The 20,968-nt window shown below is 43.7% G+C and overlaps 1 protein-coding gene across 2 annotated transcripts in view; it reads right to left on the reverse strand.

Annotated features, from left to right (window-relative positions):
- Positions 1–20,968, reverse strand: part of MRPL28 (mitochondrial ribosomal protein L28) — a 223,541-nt gene that overhangs the window by 12,830 nt on the left and 189,743 nt on the right. For both annotated transcript variants that reach the window (XM_086941368.1, XM_086941369.1), the window contains one exon: positions 11,947–12,033. In XM_086941368.1, the coding sequence (XP_086797494.1) occupies positions 11,947–12,033 (87 nt within the window). The remainder of the gene's footprint in view (positions 1–11,946; positions 12,034–20,968) is intronic.

Below are 20,968 nucleotides of genomic sequence, written 5' to 3' on the forward strand. Positions count from 1 at the left end.
GGAATCCAATCTGCCTTCCCTGGCTAAATTCATAGAAAAATTTGCACAAGATCGGCTATGTGAATAAATCAAGAATTTTGACCTATTAGACAAACACCAATCGGGTTTCAAAGCTTGAACACAATGCTGAGATCGCCAAGCTAAATATCCTAGATTATATATAAACATCCCTAGACCAACACCAATCTTGTCTCCTAATATTTCTGGATTTATCAGCAGCATTTGAAATGGTCAGTCAAAAACACCTCTGAGAAACTTTTGAAATCAGAACAGTCCTATCAGGAGCCTTATTTAACTGGTACACCTCCTTCCTGCAGAACCGACAACAGCCTCGAAATTGGCAACATCCTATCTGACGTAGCGAACAGCAACAGTGGCGTTCCACAAGAATCTACATTTTCACCAATGCTCTTCAATCTTTACATAGAGCCAGTCACTGAAATACTGAAACAATCGAACATCTTGTACCACTTGTATGCGGATGATGCTCAACTTTACATTAAACTCTCCTCCAAAGAGCATATCTGGAGACTAAATGACACCCTGAGGAAACACAAGACTGGCTGACACACAGCCACCTAAAATTAAATCTGCAGAAAACTGAATTAATCTTTTCTCCCCAACCCTTAGAACACAACAACCCCAACTATGGTTCCAAAAACTCAAATCATTAAACTGAACCCCAACTATCTGCGACCCTGTAAAAACACACAGCATCACTCTAGACTCAAACCTAAACATGCAAGCCCACATACAAGCTGCATCCAGAAGCGCCAACCTACATTTGCACATTCTAAGAAAACTAAAACCCTTCACAACACTAGGAGACCTAAAAACAGTAGTTCAATCGCTAGTGCTCTCAAGACTGGACTATGGGTCGCCACTCTCATAGGTTTAAAGAAAGGCAGCCTAGCCCCAACGAAAGCAACAATAAACGCAGCAGCTAGACTCCTAACAGGCACATGTCATTATGATCGCATGTCACCATCATTCAGGGGCATCAACTGGCTCGCAGTTCAAGCTAGGATTCAATTGAAGGTGCATGCATAACACAAAGCTGTACACAGTTCAGTACAAAAATACATGGTCAAGCTACCAGGAAGCGGAAGGGAATCTAGTAGTGCTAAATCCCTCATGCTAGAACCAGCCATCTTCAAAAAAAGAAAACACACAGCCACACTTTCGCAGGATCTGTTCCAAAAATATGGATAGGGAACACTCAAGCCAATAGCATCCCCCCCCCCAGGCATGCAATCAGGGCAACAGCAGATTCCCCAGACACTTAAAGTTATGGCTCCATTGAGATCATCTCATGGAACATAGTCCGGCTTTTGTCCAAACTATCCAACCCGAAATGGTTACTTTACAAGAAGCGCTTTCAGGTCATCTGCCTCCAGGAAACGTGGGAGACTGACAGTAGCTTGTCCGCCATGGAGGGCTACAAAATGTACTTTGTCCCGGCGTGTAAGGGAACTGTAGGTAGAGCGGAGGGAGGCCTAATCATATATGTGGATTTAAGCCTGAGGGGGAGGTGGGATGATCTAGGATGGGACTCAGAATTTGTGTCGGGGGTAAGATTGTGTATGAGGGGTCTTAAGTTAATTTTTGTAAATTTTTATAATGCTGTTTTATCGGGACAGCCCTTAATAAGACTGAAGGAATTGGAGATGAGGGTAAGTGGGATATATGAGCAGGGGGGCCAGGTACCCCATGTTGGTATGATTAGGTGACTTTAATTGTCACATATGCCCAAACGTGGAACCTAGAAGAGGGAATTGGTCTTCATGCCCAGTAGAAGACGGCCCGCATTTAGAGCACACAAAGAAGGGGAAAGAACTACATAAGTTGTTAGGATCCTTTGCCCTCACAAGTACCATGGACTTGATCAAAACAGGGAAGACCAGCCTGGTTCATCCAACTTTCAAGGGAAGAGGCTGTGCCTCTTTTATTGATTATATTTTCGTTTCTACGTCATTGAGGACCAGGGTTCTATGGTTTGAGATACAGTCAAGTATATTTAGTGATCATAACCCACTGGTCATTTCACTCAGGGACCGAAACTTACCAAAGTCCCCTCCTTGTATTGGGAAGAGTGGTGCTTTATTAGCTACCGACCAGGGGAGGAAACTTAGATGGTCTCAGGCAGGTGGCGTTGCCTTCTATAGAGCTCTACTAGCAGACAAACAACAATGTGTTTGGAAGTGCCTAAACCCATTGGTGGACGGAGCTGAGCTGGTTACAGCATACCAAGATGTCACTAAGCATATAGATAGCCTACTTAGGACCAAATCTGATGGGAGGAGCAAGGAGGAACCCAGGTGGTTTGATCATGATTGCTCTAGCGCTGCAAAAGAATTGAAAAAGGCCCTTAAAACAGTCCCTAGGGAAAAGAGCAGGGTGTCCACTTGTCGGGCACTCTACAAGCAGGCAGTTAAATGCCGAAAAACCACTTTGCAACACCAGGCTTGTGAGAATATGAGGGAAGCGGTAGAGTCAAATAACATGACTGCTTTCTGGAAGTTTATTAATGATCCTTGTTTTCAAGAGGCTAATGACCCGAAGATAGCAAATCACATCCTACCAGCATCCTGGCACGCGCATTTTAGTGGGCTATATAACTATGGCACGATAGAGGAAAATATAGTGGGTGAGGAAGGGGGCGGGAATGTAGGAAACATTACATTTTCCTTAGGCGAAATACAGGCAGGCATAGAGGGGCTGACGAGGAACAAAGCTCCAGGGCCTGACGGGGTTCCCCCTGATCTTTTCCTGAGTGAGGTAAAGTTGTGGACACCAATCCTGACCAGAGTATTCAATGCTGCTTTAGAGTCAGGCATATCTGCGTCCTGGTCTGCAGCCACAATTGTACCCATATTCAAAAAGGGAGACCGTGATAGCCCACTTTGTTATCGCCCCATCTCCCTAATCGATGTCTCTGTGAAAGTCCTAGGCAGGGCAATTCTAAATCGTTTGCAAGATTGGGCAGAGGAAAACCATTTACATACGGATACCCAGTATGGGTTTAGATCAGCTGACCAATGCCTTAATCTATATATATTGACAGCCAAGTACACTGTAGCCAGTCAGGAGACGGTGTACTTGGCTTTCATGGATTTGACAGCGGCTTTCGACCGCGTGAATCGAAAGAAATTATGGGCAATTATGGTGGCTCTTGGCGTGGACCCAGGCATAGTGCATATTTTAAGAGCCATTCATAGGGATACTTCTGCACGGGTAAGATACCATGAAGAGGGGAGACTGACTGACCAATTTCCATTCACAAGGAGGGGTAAGGCAGGGAAGTATATTGGCCCTGTTCTTATTTACACTTTATATAAATGGTCTAGAGCGGGTGCCGGTTGCCTTGGAGGTGGACTCGCCAAGGAATGGAACTAGGGGGGTCCCCGTCTTGCTTTATGCAGACGATGCGGTACTTCTCGCACGGCCCCCCCCCCCCCTTCCCCCGAGGTTTACAATGCCTCATAGATGGTTTTGTTCGATTCATGGAGAGTTTTGATTTGGCTGCTAACCTGTCTAAATCTTATATTATGGAGGCAGGAAAGACGCCAAAAAGGAAATACCAATATATGATTGGCGCACACGCCCTGGAAAAAGTTCCGACATTTTCTTATCTAGGGATTTTATTTGATAGCCGATTTAATTTTAAACCCCTTCTAGACGAGAAATGCCGGTCTCTAGTGAGTTGTACTGGTGCCACTATGAATTTTGCGCGGAGAGTGGGGCGCTGGTCGCCGGAACAAATTTTAAAATTGTATAACGCAAAGTGCTGTGCCAAAATACTTTATGGGAGCGAAGTTTGGGGTTTTATTAACTCACAAAGTGTCCACATCGAAGACAATAAATATTTAAGACAAGTGCTGAGAGTTCCGCAAGGTACACCTTCAATTATCATCCATGAGGAACTGGGTGTAACTTATCTGAGAGATAGGTTAGAATTAAAACCCGTTAAGTGTTGGATTAAGATTTGGACTAACCCCGAAGCATCATTAACCAAGGAGATCATAAAGGACTGCTTGGCACGAGATCAGAGAAGGAATATCCCATGGTTAAAATATGTGAGGGATTCCCTGTTAGCCCTGGGGTGTGCAGACTTTTTTAATAATCCAGCAAAATTATTACCGCGGGATAAGGCCCATGTTACTTCGGTATTCACAAAATATGTGGCTGACCGGAGGGAGGATAGTGAATTGAATAAACCCTCTATAAGAGCATATATTCTGACTAAATCTTGTTTGGGCATGGACCAGTATCTGTCTTTAATATACAATGCACAAGACATATTTTTAATAACACGCTTCAGGCTAGACCTATTACACCACAGTCTAGCGGTGCCGGCAGGTTACACCAGGTTCACAGAGTTGAAGGGTCCGAGCGGTTGCGACCTACGGTCTCCGCCGGATACACTCCACTTTGTGTTACTGTGCCCCTATTACAAAAATCCTAGGAAGCGTTTTTTAAAAAGCATTTGTCTTCAGAGGTGTTAACTCTTTTTTGTACTGTGAACTTCCTGAGGTCGGCATAGCGTTCTAGAAAGACAAGAGGTGAGGAGTGACTACAGTACATTTATCACAGTGAGGTTAAGAGCCCAATAAATGAAATGTGCGGACAAGGGTACTTTTATAGAAATGTCAATTAATTAGGCCTACCTGTTAGTAATATAATATTTGGCACGAGTGTCAAAATTTTAGCCAATGATCCCAACTTCTTTTTATGGATGGTCTGGTACATGTATTTGTAGCTGAAATCGGTTTTATGGTGTGACTTATGCTTTTTAAATGTTTTTTATTGGTACTTTTATGGTATTGTATTGATGCCAAATAAAGTTTATATATATATATATATATATATATATATATATATATATATTTGTGCAAGTTCCATATCGAAAGACACAAAACCACAATCCTCGTGGAAATGAAGATACAGACACGGTCCTCAATTCTGTGCTGAAGTTTTATTTTCGATGCTCAAGCGTCACATCGCGTTTCGGTCTTACCTTGGACCTTGATCACATGACACAGTGTAATAGATCACATGGGTTTAAATGCTTAGTTGATAGTGATGACATCAGCATGGTACCATAGACATAGAAGAGTTCCAATGGAACAAAGACCACAAATAATTTAATAACATGATCAATTATGTCAGTTTTTAAAAAAGGTACATAAAACCCTAGTTTAAAAAAGACGTGAAAAGTGCAAGAATAAATGTAAACAAGGTAAAGAACTTGAATTGCCTTGTCGGAGAAAGTGCTTGTGCAAGTGCAAATAGACAGGATAAAGATAGGAAAAGTGCGCTGTGATGTTGAACAAGAGTCTTTACAATTTTGAGCCCAAAATTGGTTGTGTTTGAGGCGCATTGTAAATCACATATGTTACGGTATAAATACCCGAGCTTTAACATTTTCTATGTGCAAAACACATGTATTACAGGTTTGGGAATGACGGTATAAATACCCGACTCTTGTAAAGTAAATACATATGTTACAAAACTTAATTGCAGTAAAATTTCAGAGGAGAAAAAAGCATTTGATTACAGGAATTTGGAGCCCCAATAAAACAAGAGAGATTAAAAAGAGATTCAGTTACATGGCTGGCTCTATTTTGTGTTGGATGGTTGATTGAGTATGGTGGGACTCGCCAACCAAGTTTCGTAATATACATTCATGTATTGTACCAGTGATCTCCTACTAGTAACCCTCATATTCCGGCTGTGCTGAATGTAAATGTAAAGTTGAGCAGCTGCTCACAAGGATATGTTGTATGCATAGTCACAAGGTCCTATTGTGCTGTCATGTATGCTATCTGTTTATATAAATAGCTTAAAATGCAAATACAAAAATACATCCTAAATTTCATATCAATATAAATAATAATAAAAATATGATCAATAAATAGGATAAAATCGCATACAGTGTGTGTGAGCAAGCTGTGACATTTGTGTTAGCCTCAAGGGAGTATATAAATAGGAGAAAACTATGCCAGAGTTAGCGAGATACCAACACATTCAATCAATTTGAATCAACCATATGGATATGTTACTATATTGTATAAAGTTAAGGCGTGCTTACAGGCAGGTCGACAAATCCTCAGTCATATTAAGACCCGTGGGCTGTTTGGTATTCAGCTCGAGGATGTATCTTGTTTCTAACTGACGCAGTTTTTCTTCGCGGTTAGCACCCCTTCTACTGGCTGGTACCGAGTCAATGACAAAGAAACTAAGTTCCTGGCTGTTGGAATTATGCACATATTTAAAGTGCCTGGCCACCGGATATGTGTTATCTTGGTTAGTTATAGCCCTGAGATGTTGCAAAATACGTTTATGTACTTGGAGTTTGGTACTCCCCACGTACATAAGTTTGCAGGGGCAAGATAACACGTATACTGCAAACTCTGTTTTGCAGGTCAAAAGCTGTTTTATTTTATGTTTTTGGTGGTCAAAAGGTGAGGTATAGAATTTCGTGTTGGTGCCTTGTTTGCAAGCCTTACATACTTTGCAGTTGTAGAATCCACTGTGGGTTTTCAGCCAGTCTGTGGACTCTATCACTTCTGGACTGGTCTTTATGAGTTCATCCCTCATAGAACGGCCTCTGCTGTAAGTAATAGATGGGCGCATCGGCAGAGTACCACCGATGACCGGGTCACACAGTACCAGAGGCCAGTATTTCCTGATAATAGACTCAATTTTTTTGTGTTGTTGGCTATATTGTAGTATTATTCTAAAGGGAGTGCCCCTATTAGAAGTTTTTCCTACAATTGCCTGAGTACTATTAGATCTACAGGGGACTACTTGCATGTTAGTTCCTGTCTGTAGTAGGGATGAACGTTCTTTGGCCATAGATTTGGTGATGGCTATGTTGATGAGTTTATCACTGTAACCTCGTTCCCTGAATCTCATAGCACTTTCTGTTTGTGCTTTGAGTAGGTCTTCTTCTCTGCTATGAATACGTCTCAGCCTCAGCATTTCCCCATAGGGAATGCTGGTTATCAGATGGCGTATATGGGAGCTTGAGGCATGCAGTGTTGAGTTCCCTGCTGTGGCTTTTCTGTGGAGTCTGGTCTCTACACTGTTATGATGGATAAATACTTCAGTGTCCAGAAATGTTATAGACTCAGCACTTATGTTTGCGGTGAAGTGTAGGTTCAGTTCATTGTTGTTAAGACAGTCTACAAATTCATTAGCTTTTTGTACATCACCGTTCCAAACAATAAAAAGATCATCAATAAACCTATACCATGCCACGATATGGTCTGTCATGATCTCCCGATGTTCCACCCTAAGAACCAGCTCCTCCCACCAGCCCATGTGAAGACACGCGTAGCTGGGGGAGAAGCTGGCTCCCATGGCGACACCCCTGAGTTGCTTAAACAAAAGATTGTTAAACATAAAGATGTTATTGTTCAGACAAAACTCCACCATTTCAAGTATCATTTTCTTGTGTTGTGTCATATTACCCATAGATTTTTCAAGGTAATATTCCAACGCTCTTAAACCATCAGTATGGATTATACTTGTATAGAGGGAACTAACATCAAGTGCCATTAGCAGATACCCTGGTTCCCATTTCAAATCTTTCAATTTCTTTAAGAAGTCACTGGTATCACCAATGTATGATGGTAGGGCCTTGACATGTGCCTGTAAAAAGAAATCCACATATTGGGAAACGTTCTCAAGGCAACTCCTTCTTGCAGAAATTATTGGGCGCCCTGGAGGGTTGTTTTGGTCCTTGTGAAGTTTGGGTAAAAAATAGATGGTTGGAACCACAGGGAAAGGATTGTTGAGAAATTTGAACTCTTGATTTGTAATGAGTCCATCATATTTCCAGTGAAGAAGTTTTTTAGCAAATGTCTCATACATCTTTTTTAAGTCTGTAGCATTGCATCTCATGTAACAGTTTTTATCATGTAATTGATGGAAAGCCTCTTTGGTGTACATTTCTTTGCTCAACAAGACGATATTTCCCCCTTTGTCAGAGGGTCTGACCACAATCTTATTATTCTTTTTTTAGTTTTGCCATAAGGGAAAAATATTCCATCCTTTCCTTATTGTATCTTTTTCTTTTTTTGTCCACATTCAATGTTTTGAGTTGTTCAGTGACTTGATCATGGAATAGATCAATTGAGTCTTTCAACATGATTGGATTGAACGTTGATTTGGGTCGAAATTGCGTCAGAGGAACCCCGGTGTCCAGGGCTCTCACCGTCTTTGTTTCGCTTGTAGCATTCAAATCCGCCATGCCCCCTTGGGTGTTTGTTGAATCATCATCCCAAAGATCTTGAATTTCCTGTTGCAGACTGCCCCCCATTTGAGTGCTTGTCTGGGAGGTGGAGATGTCTTTGCTTGTGGGGGTAAAGTTATTGCGGTCACTCTTTTTATTTTGAATGTGGTATTTTTGTAGTTTTAGTTTTCTTGTGCCTTTGAATATATCAAGTCTTGTTTTAGCGTAATTAAAGTTGTTAGCGGGGCAATAGGTCAATCCCAAACTGAGAATGTTTTTCTCCTTCTCATCCAATGGAATTTGGGAAAGGTTTACAACAGTTTTGTTACCACAGTCCATAGTAGTTATTACTGTTTGTTTTTCCCTCTCCAATTTCCTTTTTTCTTGTAGTTTGGTTTTGTTGCGTTTTGCTTTCCGTCGTTGCTTGCGTTTCCAGTTCTTGATGATCGTAGTTTATTTGGTTCGTGCGTGGTCTCAGTGTTGCTTTTAAGGCTTCGCATAAAAAAGCCAGTTCCGCATCTAAAGTGCGAACAGAATCTGTGACGACAATATTTTCCCTTGATTCCGGGTCGCTTTCTGCCCCTGAGCTTAGGCTGGTCAAAGTACTTGAGGAGCCTGCCTCATTTCTATCGGTTCTTGTAGATGTAGGGTTGTTGTTCAATGCTGTTTTTTTATTTTTTCTCAGCGCCTCGTATTTTCGGGAAAAAGTGAAAATTTGGCAAGTCTCATAATCAGTCTTGTCACGGAAAAACTTGTATGTTTTGCGCTCCTTGATTTTATCTTCTTTTTTTTAATCTAGATTTCATTTCGGCACGAAATTTTTTTGTTTCGTTAGGTTGATTAAGGTTGATTAAGGGCTTCAATCTCTTCATTCAGTTTGTCAATTTCTTCTAGCAGTTTGGCATGATCTATTTCAGCATATTCTATTAATATTTTCATTAGTCGTTTGGACGAGTCTAAGTTGCATTCTGCCCAGGCTCTCATCATTAGAGGATGCGGATCCTCATAGCTTGGCGCCAAGAGTATTCTAAGCCCTCTTGGGACTCTGTCCACATCTAGGTAGGTTTTCAAAGATCGTGCCTCCCACCATTTGCTTCGCTCACTGCGGCTCTTTTTTTTCAGTAATTTGAATTTCTCCTTTAGGCTCGCATTTGCAGTTGATTCTACTGCTGTTGGGTTCCCCCGTTTATTGCGCGTTACAGGCTCTTGTTTAAACATCATGAGCGCCGCCTGTTCTCTTTCATTTACTGTGTCAGACGCCATGGCACCGTCTTCAAACAATTATTCACTAACGGGTAGCGGAAGGAGGGGGTCAATCTACTCCTACGCTCCGCTAGTTGCACACCTCTCGCCCCTAAGACCGCTTAGCAGTTCGTACCTGGGTTTCCTTTGGAAGTTCCCGATTCCTCCGAATCTGGTTCCCGCCAAGTCCGCCCACTGCACTCGGCGCCGTTCACGGTTCACCGGGGGGGCTGTTGCGTTGCTCCTTCCGGAGTGCAGACAGAGTTCCTCCCACAGGGGAGGAGTGTGTTTCCTCGAATCACTGCAGCCCAAGTTGAGAGGGGGTCCGTGTATCGCCGTGAAGAAACGAAAGCCGGCTTTAGGATATTTGTGCAAGTTCCATATCGAAAGACACAAAACCACATCCTCGTGGAAATGAAGATACAGACACGGTCCTCAATTCTGTGCTGAAGTTTTATTTTCGGTGCTCAAGCGTCACGACGCGTTTCGGTCCCACCTTGGACCTTGATCACATGACACAGTGTAATAGATCACATGGGTTTAAATGCTTAGTTGATAGTGATGACATCAGCATGGTACCATAGACATAGAAGAGTTCCAATGGAACAAAGACCACAAATAATTTAAAAACATGATCAATTATGTCAGTTTTTAAAAAAGGTACATAAAACCTTGTTTAAAAAAGACGTGATAAAGTGCAAGAATAAATGTAAACAAGGTAAAGAACTTGAATTGCCTTGTCGGAGAAAGTGCTTGTGCAAGTGCAAATAGACAGGATAAAGATAGGAAAAGTGCGCTGTGATGTTAAACAAGAGTCTTTACAATTTTGAGCCCAAAATTGGTTGCGTTTGAGGCGCATTGTAAATCACATATGTTACGGTATAAATACCCGAGCTTTAACATTTTCTATGTGCAAAACACATGTATTACAGGTATTGGTACTTTTATGGTATTATATTGATGCCAAATAAAGTATATATATATATATATATATATATATATCACCCTCAACAAGAGCAACTACCTCTTTCTGGCTCCTCAAGATGGAGTGAAAGCCTTACTACTAGAAAAATAAGTCATAAGAGAACTTTTTCGAAGCGGTTATTCACACTTTTCGATAGTGTACACTATTGTTTATGCCTTGCTCTTCAAACTCTAGATACAAAAACTCTTTTTAAACTCTCGTGCACCCTATCTGATATTGTATAGGATCGTTTTATACCTTGCTCTTCAAACTCTATGCACAAGCGTGTCTTATGAGACCAATGTCTTTACTGTACCAAAGCCATCAATTTCTCTTTGTACAGCACTCTGATACCGTGACGGTCGTGTTCACACTTTATAAAACACTATGTAAATAAATAAAAAATAATGAGAGCACAGCAAGCCTCCAAAAGAGGGCGATACGGATTGCCCTTGAGCCGGCTAGAACTATTCTGGCTCTGGACACTGGCCAGGGAAGTCCACAAAGTCTGCCAAGTACTCCAGTAGGATGCTCATTTGGGATTAGACGAGACTTCAAACTCTTAAATGAGGTAAGACCTCTGGTTGCTTCTGGTAGACTGTCCTAATCACCAGAGTAGACCCCTCTGCGAGTACTTGGTTTATTATTGTTGATGCATTAATCATCATTATTAATCTCTGCTGATTGCTACACTTCAAGGCTAAGCCTTAATCTGTTTATGTCTGCAGTCACCTTCCTGCTGGGAAGATGAAGAAAAGGAAGGGTATACCTCCCTTTTATGGGAGATAGACTGCACCTGCCAGGAGTTTTCAGATTCCCATGAAGACTTGCACATGGCTCAGCTCAATGGAAGAACCTGCCTGAGGACATCTCAGATAAAACAGCCCTATAGCCATGAAGTCACCCAGCCCAATTGCTATCCTTTGGGTACCCTGCGGTAGATTAAAATAAATTCCATAGTGGAGTATTCTTAACAGTGCCCCGAGAATTATACACTCTAAAAATGCACTATAAGAAGCTTTATAAGGAGTTGCGGTATGTATGACATGTTGTTGGCCTAGCAAATGTCCACGAAAAAATGGTAAAGGGGGGCCAATGCTGCAACTCATCACATACAGCATCCTAGTCTGGCAGCCACTATGTAACATGCTATACCTTGCATGGATACGGACTTCCAAACAAGACATCATATTATTAGCATGTGGTAGTGTTCGGCAAGTAGCTTCTAATGCTTTCTTTGAGGAATTAAATAACTGGGACATTTCTGATGAAGTGGAGAGGTCATGGAATATTGGATAGAACTCTTTAATTTTAATGAAATTTTCTTCTGACATCAAAGTTAAAAGTAATGTTTGTCCTTAGAACTGCTTTGCCCTCAAGTAAAAGTAACAATTGTTCTTGGATAGGAAACCCATGTATTGCTCTCGTTTTTTCTCCTGAATACGATAACCTGAAATTTTTCAAAGAAGGGACACTTTTCCAAAAATAAAGTGATACAAACCTTTTTCTCTAGAAGTCTCTGCTTTTCAACTGCTTCTTCCAGAGTAAGACCAACCCACTCTGCCTCCTCATGGGGAATCACAAATTCCTGCTCAACGAAACAAAAAACAAAATTATTCCTTTCAACAAGATATATTATGTGTCACTGTTCAACTTCTGCTAGTGGTCATATCTCGCAGTATGGCCATAACCTTTCCTGGCACTTAAGAATAACAAAAGTCAATTCTGAAGATCACTGCAGTAAAAAACAGAGAAACTGAAGCACAAGTGATGGGTCTTCAGTTCTCTCATCAGGCCCAGTCTAGCGTGTTCCAAAAAGTGAACCCAGAACCGACAATGTTCATGCAAAACAGATGTCAATTAGTATCCAGAATTTTATGTCTTCTTTCGTATTTTTTACTGGGTACTGTTTTGGGGTCGCTACATGGATACATTGAGACTGCAGTGCAAGGCAGTGTCCCCCAGCGCCCAAAATGGCTGGTATCTGGCCTCACCCTCCAGTGCAATTTAAAGCAACTGAAGATCACAACTTCCGACCCTTGCCCACGAACAGATTATACCACTGCCTTTTAATCTGTTAACGTATATTTAATAGTTTAAATATCACAATTGTGTTAGTTGTTGTTTGATATTAACCATTGTAGTAATACATCACTACACTGTTCTGCGGCCTCACTTTGGGTCCAACAACCCAAAATCGTCGGAAGTGACAGGATCCTTTAGGGACCTAGAACAATTTGCTTCTTCTAAATAAAAAAAATATCATTAACATTTTTTAAACCCACACACCATAATTAGTGTATGCAGTTTGTCACCTTTAATCATAATATATGGAAGACTCAGGCGTCCAACGCCCATAGGGCCCCCCATCGTGTGTGTCAGCCCGGGCTGAGACAGCTTCCCGGGCACACACACAGACAGTTTTTGATCTACTGTAGGCTGGCTAGTCTGGTGTCCGTTATATTGCAGCTGCTTCTGAGTACTTCACAGGTCTTTAAAAGACAATTTATTTGTTAACGAGGCTTTGGTGTGTTTTTTTCACCCCTTTTTAGAGTCCCTGCATCTAAACTCTGCCTATTGCTGGAAGAATTAGCCCCCCCCCCTCCCCTCGGCCGAAATTTGGCTCTAGTTGCACCTCTGTAGACTCAGCACTTTTACCAGCAACCATCCATTATAACTGGACGACATCAGCTTTTAAGCAGAGGTTTAACCTTACAACAAATGCAAACCGAACATCCTGGACACTGACAGATAACATTAAATCAGGGTAGTACTGCATGATGGTCAAGTGTAAACGATAACCAAAGACATTCAGTCATTTAAATCTAGAAAGTGAAATCCGGTTTGTTGAACATTTACATTTTCCACATACCATAATGTATTCCTCGAGCACTGACTGACTGTCTTTTGAATTCTGTGTGTTTTCCAGGCTTTGGGGAAACTAAATTGATCATGGAATCACAATTTCAAACGCTCAGAGTCAGTGGTTTTTCACCTTTTGACTTCTGTAAATCGCCACTTAATCACTACTGGAATTGGGGACACCCACTGAATAATTTTTGCAATCTGGGAACCCTCACATTCATTATTGGAAGCCGGGGAACCATAGACTAAGCAATTTCGATGCTTTAAACTGCCAAATAATACACAAAAATACTGAAACAAGCATTCATCAAATCAATTATTAAATATTTAATTTAATTTACAAATAAAAAATAACATTTATGGGAATATTGGAGGTTTTCTAAATTCAATTGAGGCCACTTATTATCCATACTGTATTCCGTTTGATGCACTTGCCCTACTCCCATGAATCAATCTGAGAATACAATTTCATTTTTTACCTTCATTTTTAAATTCCTTTACCTATCGAACGTTTTAACATTTTCAATTTTACATTTTGCTTCCTTATTTATGTACACTTTATTCATATCTTAAAAGTATAATATTTTCAAAGCATTCGCGGACCCCCAGGGGACCCCAGACCACAGGTTAAGACCACTTCTCAATGTTGTGTATCAAAAACAGAAGTTGAATCCTGGTGCCTCCCCACACAGCCAAACTTACTCTCTTGAGTATCTACAATAAGAAGACATTCTCTATGCAAATAAGTACTGGGAAATGTAATACATCTGTGCGCTAACCAAAAATAAAACATTTGTGCATGTCGGTATTATAATGTACTAGCACATTGAAACCAGCACACCTGACTTTGATCAGTGCTTGTTTTGCAAATGTTATTGCAGCACTTTTTCCAGTCAAACTTAAAGATTTTTGCTCTGTTGTCTAAAGACCTCTTGTAGACCAAACAAAAACTTTCAGTAACCTTAGAGCCAGTCCATTTTTTTTATCAGTGATTAGCTTACTTGTCACTCTTATTTGCTTGCTTCATACTCAATGGCTTCCTTGTTCTACGTAGCCCGATTCACAAACTGCATTTTGTAGTACGTAAGTAGCATTCCAGTAGTACTACTTACTTACTACAAAATGCAATTCACAAACCTAAAAGTGGAGAGCCATACCTCGGCCTCATCTTTTCTGTACAGAGATCTCTACCCTAGTATTAGAGAGCTCTGCATACGTAAATAGACTAATTTGTGGTAAATTGGGAGTGTCCGGAGAGTGGTGGAAAAATGGGTACGGAACCTGCATTTTAAAAGCCTTGCAATAACGGGGAGAGTTAATTTACAAATTGAAAGGTTTTTAACTAACATACTTCGGTCTTATTTTTTTTCTTTTATCAACTTTTATTCATAAAACTGTACACAATGTGATTTGTGCAATCTTTTAAAGATATGTTTTTTATATCTAAAAAAAAAATAAAGAAAAATGGGTTTAGGTGAAAGAAGGGATTTTAGAATGTGTAGGACAATACTAAAAACATTCACAAAAGAGCAAGACCATTGCAATTCAGAAAATACAATTCTAAAGTTACTGCAGCCATAATTGTGTAAATAAGGATTTAAAGTACTCCAGCTCAGACTTGAAGTAAGCCAAACATCACACATGGCTAACCACTGGTACTGAAACACACTCCCAAAGAAAACAATGGAGCCAGGGAATTAAACTATCAACCCACAAGGATTCGTGTTAAAATGATTAAATTAGTACTCCAATTAAATCATACATGCATAGTGTGTGATAGATTCTCCTAACCGCAGATTCCTCACCGATGCAATATCTCCATGCGTCACACCAGATTTGATGATTTTTATAGCAATGCTCTTGTTCACCTGTAGGTGGTGTTCTGCGGCTCCGTACCAACTTCCAAATTTCTACGACAGTTTGCTAGGGAACAATGTCTCCAAAGAAATGACAGGAGTCAAGCAAAGCACAGAATGCCAGAAGCAGATGACAGTCACAGATCTGCACAACGTTTGTAGGGCTTGGGCTCCATCACAGCTCTTAATCCTGTGACAAGTGTGTCCTTAAGCACCTAAAAGCGATTTGGGAGACGAAGCTCTATAGGCGGACTATAACAAGAGGTCACAATGGAAGCACAGATCCTGCTCCAAGTCACAGGCAGTATTGCAGTCCTGGTGTTGAGGCTGCTCTTGTGAAAAATCCACTTCCAGGTTCAAGTATTCCAGTAAGTCTAAGTCTAGACAAAAGCGAAAGAAGGCCAAGCAGGAACTCAACACCTTCCCGCCACTTAAAGTTTAGACGGAAGAAACAAGGGCATCAAGATAGGAGACATGGACGTATGTGAACTGTAGGTCTGACCTGTCCCTGAAATTGGTCCTGATGTGTCCAGAATTTCCCAGGCCTTCTTTGGCCCGCAGCAGACACCGGCCTTCAAAGATGCAATGCTGCAGATCTTCTTTTCAATTTCAGCTCTCTTTGGTGTTCCTCTGATTCCCAAGGAGTTGCAGGGGTCTACAGTAAGACTTCTCCTGGCGGGCCTGTCACTGACACAATCAAGCCCCCTTAAACCCAGTAATGGACTTATATAGATTCCAGTCCTGGCCACTACCCTGACACCAGGGTCCACACAAGATCCTTCTGTAATAGTGCCAACAAAGACTTTGCCCACATCAACTCAAGACTGGGTCAAGAAGCCAATCCCAGACAACCCATCATAATATTGATGATGCTTTTATTTAGAACTCCAAAGGCCAGTGGGTCAGCACATCTGCAACAGAGTTAGACCCAACATCTAGGCAACCAATCGAAGAAAGTGCATTGTTTGCAGCAAAGGTCTTGAGAGCAGCTGAAGCTTTAGACTTGTAATTGCCCACTCCTGAGACAAAGACAAATGTGTAGAATGATTGTTCAACCAGGGTTTACAACGATGTCCTTAGGGTGAATTTTAGCAGTTACAACTAGTAACGCAAGTTTAGGTACTGCATGACCCAGGAGGTTTACAGACAAAGCCAGCCTTCCCAACTTGTACTACTGCAGCTGACCCAGCCCTGGAGTAGCAAAAAGTGTGGCACAAGCAAACAGCAGCAACCTTCCAACTCTTCCTCCTTTGCTGCAAGGCAGGGAAGCCAATTTAGTTCGCCTTCATAGGCCCTGCTAAGCTGGTAGGAGTTAGAAGACGGAATTTCCTACTAGGCTGGAGATAAAGCATATCAGATAGGTGGGTTTTACAAAATGTTCAAAGGGGCTACTCCTCGCCTTCCATTTCTTCTTCACCTAGTTTTACTCCTCTGCCAGAGCGACTTTTGGAGGAGCACCCCACAACCCTAATCCTGAGATTGATTCTTTGGGGGTTCACGGTGCCATCAAGTAGGTGCCTGACTCGGAGGGTGGGGTAGGATGCTATTTGCGTTACTGCCTCGTGCTCCCTTTCAGCCTTACCTCAGCATTGCATATATTCACGAAAGTGAATGTGGTGGCTGTAGCCCATTTACACACTAAAAATTGCCACCCCAACCTGTGTTGCTCCTTCCTCCCCAGCCTATCCGTTGCTTCCTCCAACTAGCACTTTTGTGCACCTTTAATTTATTTTGACTTACCACTCCAAGCAGCGTCCTCTATTTTGAAATGGTAAATAAAAACAAAACAAAATGGTGGTTGCATCCTGCATATGAGTAGTAGCCATACATACGTCCTACATTAGGTAAGCTATTTTGTATTTTTTTGTTTATTGATGTTGTACAGCATCAGTAAAAAGTATTTCATATTGTTGATGCTGCATAGTATTGGCAAAAAGCACTGGCAAAGCCATTAGGTCAAAAAGGTCAGACTTATTGGCTTCTGACAATGTTGGTTTACCATGTTTGTGTGTGCGCTATGTGAGATAATCTGTACTCAAGAGAGACACAGAGCAAGCAAAAAATCACCATACAGTACATGATTTGGTAAAGTTTTGTTATATTTTGTTGCCTGAAGTAGGTGCATATGGTTGAGAAGGGTAGCTGGCTGACAAACTGATCTTAGTCCAGGAATATCTTAGTCCAGGAATCATCTTTATTAAAATGTATTTATAGCAAACCTCTAGTGTTGAATATAGCAGGCTTCATTTGCACTTCGTTTCACATTGGAAAAAAAACCTATTATAATGAAGCCTCCCTAGTTACCTGGAGCGTTCAATATAATCATTGCAATTGCATTTTACATCTGTGTTTTATGTATTGCCTTTTATGATTTTCCTGAAAATCGAATAAAGCGTATTTTGACTGACTGACAATATAGTCATGCTTTTATTTCCATGTGAAACTGGGATCAGCAGGTTATGCAGCCTTCTTTATAGGTATGTTTTTGTTCCATGTTTAAGACATGGAAGCAGAGGTGGTGCTATAAGTGCATAAGAATGAGTGATGAACAAAATTCAATAAAAGATGCAAGTGGGGGGCGTGGCCAAGATGGCGACGGAGTAAGACGTGCCTGCGAGCTCCTCCGGCACCCCAAGCCTTTCATAGCTTTGTTTAGCCGCACTGGGGCGATTTCAACCCCGGCTTTAACTCTCCTGGGGTCGCTAAGGTGTCCTGAATTCGTTTGATCCTTCTCCCGTCGAGCTACGACCTAGGACGGCGGACTTAGCCGAGGTGTTGGAGTGGTGACGCACGAGTGCTGGAGCGGCCTACGGAGCTTCGCCTGGGTTGCATCGGCTCTTAGCACGAGGGGACCCTGAACTCTAGCAAGTTGACTAGTGAAGCGTTTGCTTTGCGGGTTCCCCCCATTGGGATTGTAGCGAGCCTGCTTGGGACCCCGGCGACCCATCTGGCTATTGACGCCTGAGCGGAGGTGACGAAGAGGCGCCGACTTGTCTGGCGGCTGCTGGACAGCGCAGAAGGCTGAGGGAAGGAGTGGTGGTGCCATCTTGCCTCTAACCCTCTATGCCCTGGGGGCGATCCAACGGGCGTTGAGCGACACGGCGAGTGCTGCCTTTTGATCGCATCGGCCCCCCGGTGTCTACGGAGCGGGGATCGCTGAAGGTGTGGAGGTGTGGCTTGCTACCCGAGACGCTCTGGGAGGTCGCGAGGAGCCTAGACCTAGGCTGTGGCGTCACACCATGTCGACGAGGAATCGCTTGAATAAGCCGGGGAAGGATGGTCCTGGTAAAGGGCCGTCCGGATCGCCCCCCGGCCCTAGCAAGTCACCGGCCAAGGAGGACGTTGAGGGCCCGGTCACGAAGGCCTTCCTGATGGAGCTTTTTTCATCTATCAAAGACGATATCACGGAACTGAAATCGCAACTGGCTTCCGATCTTCGTGAGGTCTGCCGAGACGTGGGCGGCATCGGCGAACGGGTGGCGACCCTGGAGGACCACGATTTGGGCCTCAGTGGTGATGTCCATCAGCTACAGCAGGACTTGCTCCAGCTACGCGAGCAAAATTTGGATCTTCAGGCCCATTGCGAGGATTTGGAAAACCGGTCCCGCCGTAATAACATTCGGATCCGAGCGGTGCCCTGGGAGGGAGAAGGTGGGAACCTGCGGGAGTACGTGGAGGCCCTGTTTCTGCAAATTCTGGCAGAGGACGATCGCACGGAGGTCCGGATGGACAGAGTACATCGGGTTGGCCTGCCACGTGGCGCGCGCTCGCCGCCTCCCGACATTCTGGTTTGTGTCCATGATTTTCAACTGAAGGAGACAATCCTGCGGAAGGCGAGGGACACCAACAACTTGCTTTTTCGTGGGCACAGCCCTCAGCTTTTTCAAGACCTGGCGGCTTCCACCCTGCAAAAACGACAGGACTTCCGCCCGATCACGGCCTTCCTGAGGGAGCACGGGGTGTCCTACTCCTGGGGTCACCCCTTTCGGCTCATTTTCAGGTGGCAAAATAGACTGGTGCAAGTGAGATCCCTAGCAGCCGCCAGGGAACTGCTGGGCATGGAGGAAGCAGCCGCGTCGGCGGGCGCCAGCGCCTCCCCAAGAAGACGTCGCCGTTCCCGCTCCCCAGCATGGCAGAGAGTGGGTCGACACGGTGTGGCAGAGGGTCCGACTCCATCGGCGAGCCAAAGTGAAAGGGGAGAAGTTTAGGCTTCGCTAGCCCTGGTGACTGAGTCGAGTCGGGTGGACAGCTCCTCAGCAGCCTAGGCTTCCTCGACGGCGGCCCGGGGGGGCTCTACCATCTCAGGTACTCTGTGGGACAGTACTCCACTGGAGGGTTACCCCGACCCTGAACTCGAGGGGGGCATTACCAGGGTCTTCTACCCCCGACCCTTAAGGTCATGTCTGACTTTCATTGTTCTTTTTCTAGTTCTGACTCTTTCTCATTTGTACTTTGTTTTTGAGGCTCCTTTGGATTGTGGGAGAGTTGTTTGGGAAGGGACCCAGTGGTGGTGGCTGGGGATTTGGTGTGACTGCAGTATGTTTGGTTTGGTTCTGGCGCTATGGGGAGCACTGATTGGAGTGGTGGGGGGAGGTGGTTGACTAAATGTTACCTGTTACGATAGGCTCCTGGAATGTTAAAGGCCTTAATTCTCCTCAAAAGCGTCAGAAAGCGTGGAAGTATATTCTTGATCATCATTTAGATGTGGTGGGTCTGCAGGAGACTCATTTGGCCCGTAAAGATGAATCTAGACTTAAGCACAGGCAATACCCCCTGATTTACAAATCCTCTGCCACTACTAAGCACCGGGGGGTGGTGCTTTTGTTCCGCTCTACACTTCAATTTCAGCCTGTGGGGGTGCGGGGTGACAAGGAGGGGCGGTGGCTGATGGTGAAGGGGATGCTCCTGGGTAAGCTTTGCACGTGGGTGGTTGTCTATGCACCGAATGCGGGCCAAAATGGGTTCCTTGAGGCCTTTCTGAGGGTGGTGGGGGACTTTGGGGAGGGAGCGTTGATAGTGATGGGGGGTTTTAATTTGGTTTGGGACAAAAGTCTTGATTGTTCACATCAGCAGAGGAGGGAGGCGGGTCTCTTCTCCCCTGAACTGCGCAATACTTTGATCAGTCTGGGCCTTATTGATAGCTGGCGCTCCCTCCACCCCCGCACTAGGGATTACACGTTCTACTCCCATGTCCACCACACTTATTCACGCCTTGACCACATTTTTCTACATCAATCTTTGCAGGGCGACTTGCGGGACAGCAAAATATTTCCACTCTCGGTGTCCGATCATAGCCTTTTGGCGACGTGCTTGCTCTGGGCCCCGGAGTCGTCCCCTCACCGCAAATGGTACTTCCCTGCCTCCCTTACGCGGGATGAGGAATCCTGCAAAAAGCTTAGGGTAGCCATTGGTGAGTTTTTTGAGCTTAACAAAGCTGGAGACACCTCGGTCTTCACCCAATGGGACGCCTTTAAGGCGACGACACGGGGCACGTGCATTGCGCTGAACTCCGCCCTGAACAAGCTTAGGCGCCGGGAGAGGGAGGCGCTGGAGGCGGAACTGGCGACACTGGAAACTGCGCATAAGCAGAATCCTTCTCGAAAGACCCTTCGCCCTCTTGCTGCGGTGCGGGGGAAGCTCAGGGCCCACTATTATAATCGGGCTGAATATACCCTCTTGCGCTTACGGCGCCTCTCTTATGCTCAAGGCAACAAAGTGGGGAAACATCTGGCACGGCAGCTCCGTGATAAACGTGAGAGGGAATATGTGGGTGGCATTCAGACGCCTTCCGGCGCCGTGGAA

Source organism: Lissotriton vulgaris, chromosome 10, assembly GCF_964263255.1.
Source record: "Lissotriton vulgaris chromosome 10, aLisVul1.2, whole genome shotgun sequence".
In the NCBI taxonomy this organism is placed as follows: domain Eukaryota; kingdom Metazoa; phylum Chordata; class Amphibia; order Caudata; family Salamandridae; genus Lissotriton; species Lissotriton vulgaris.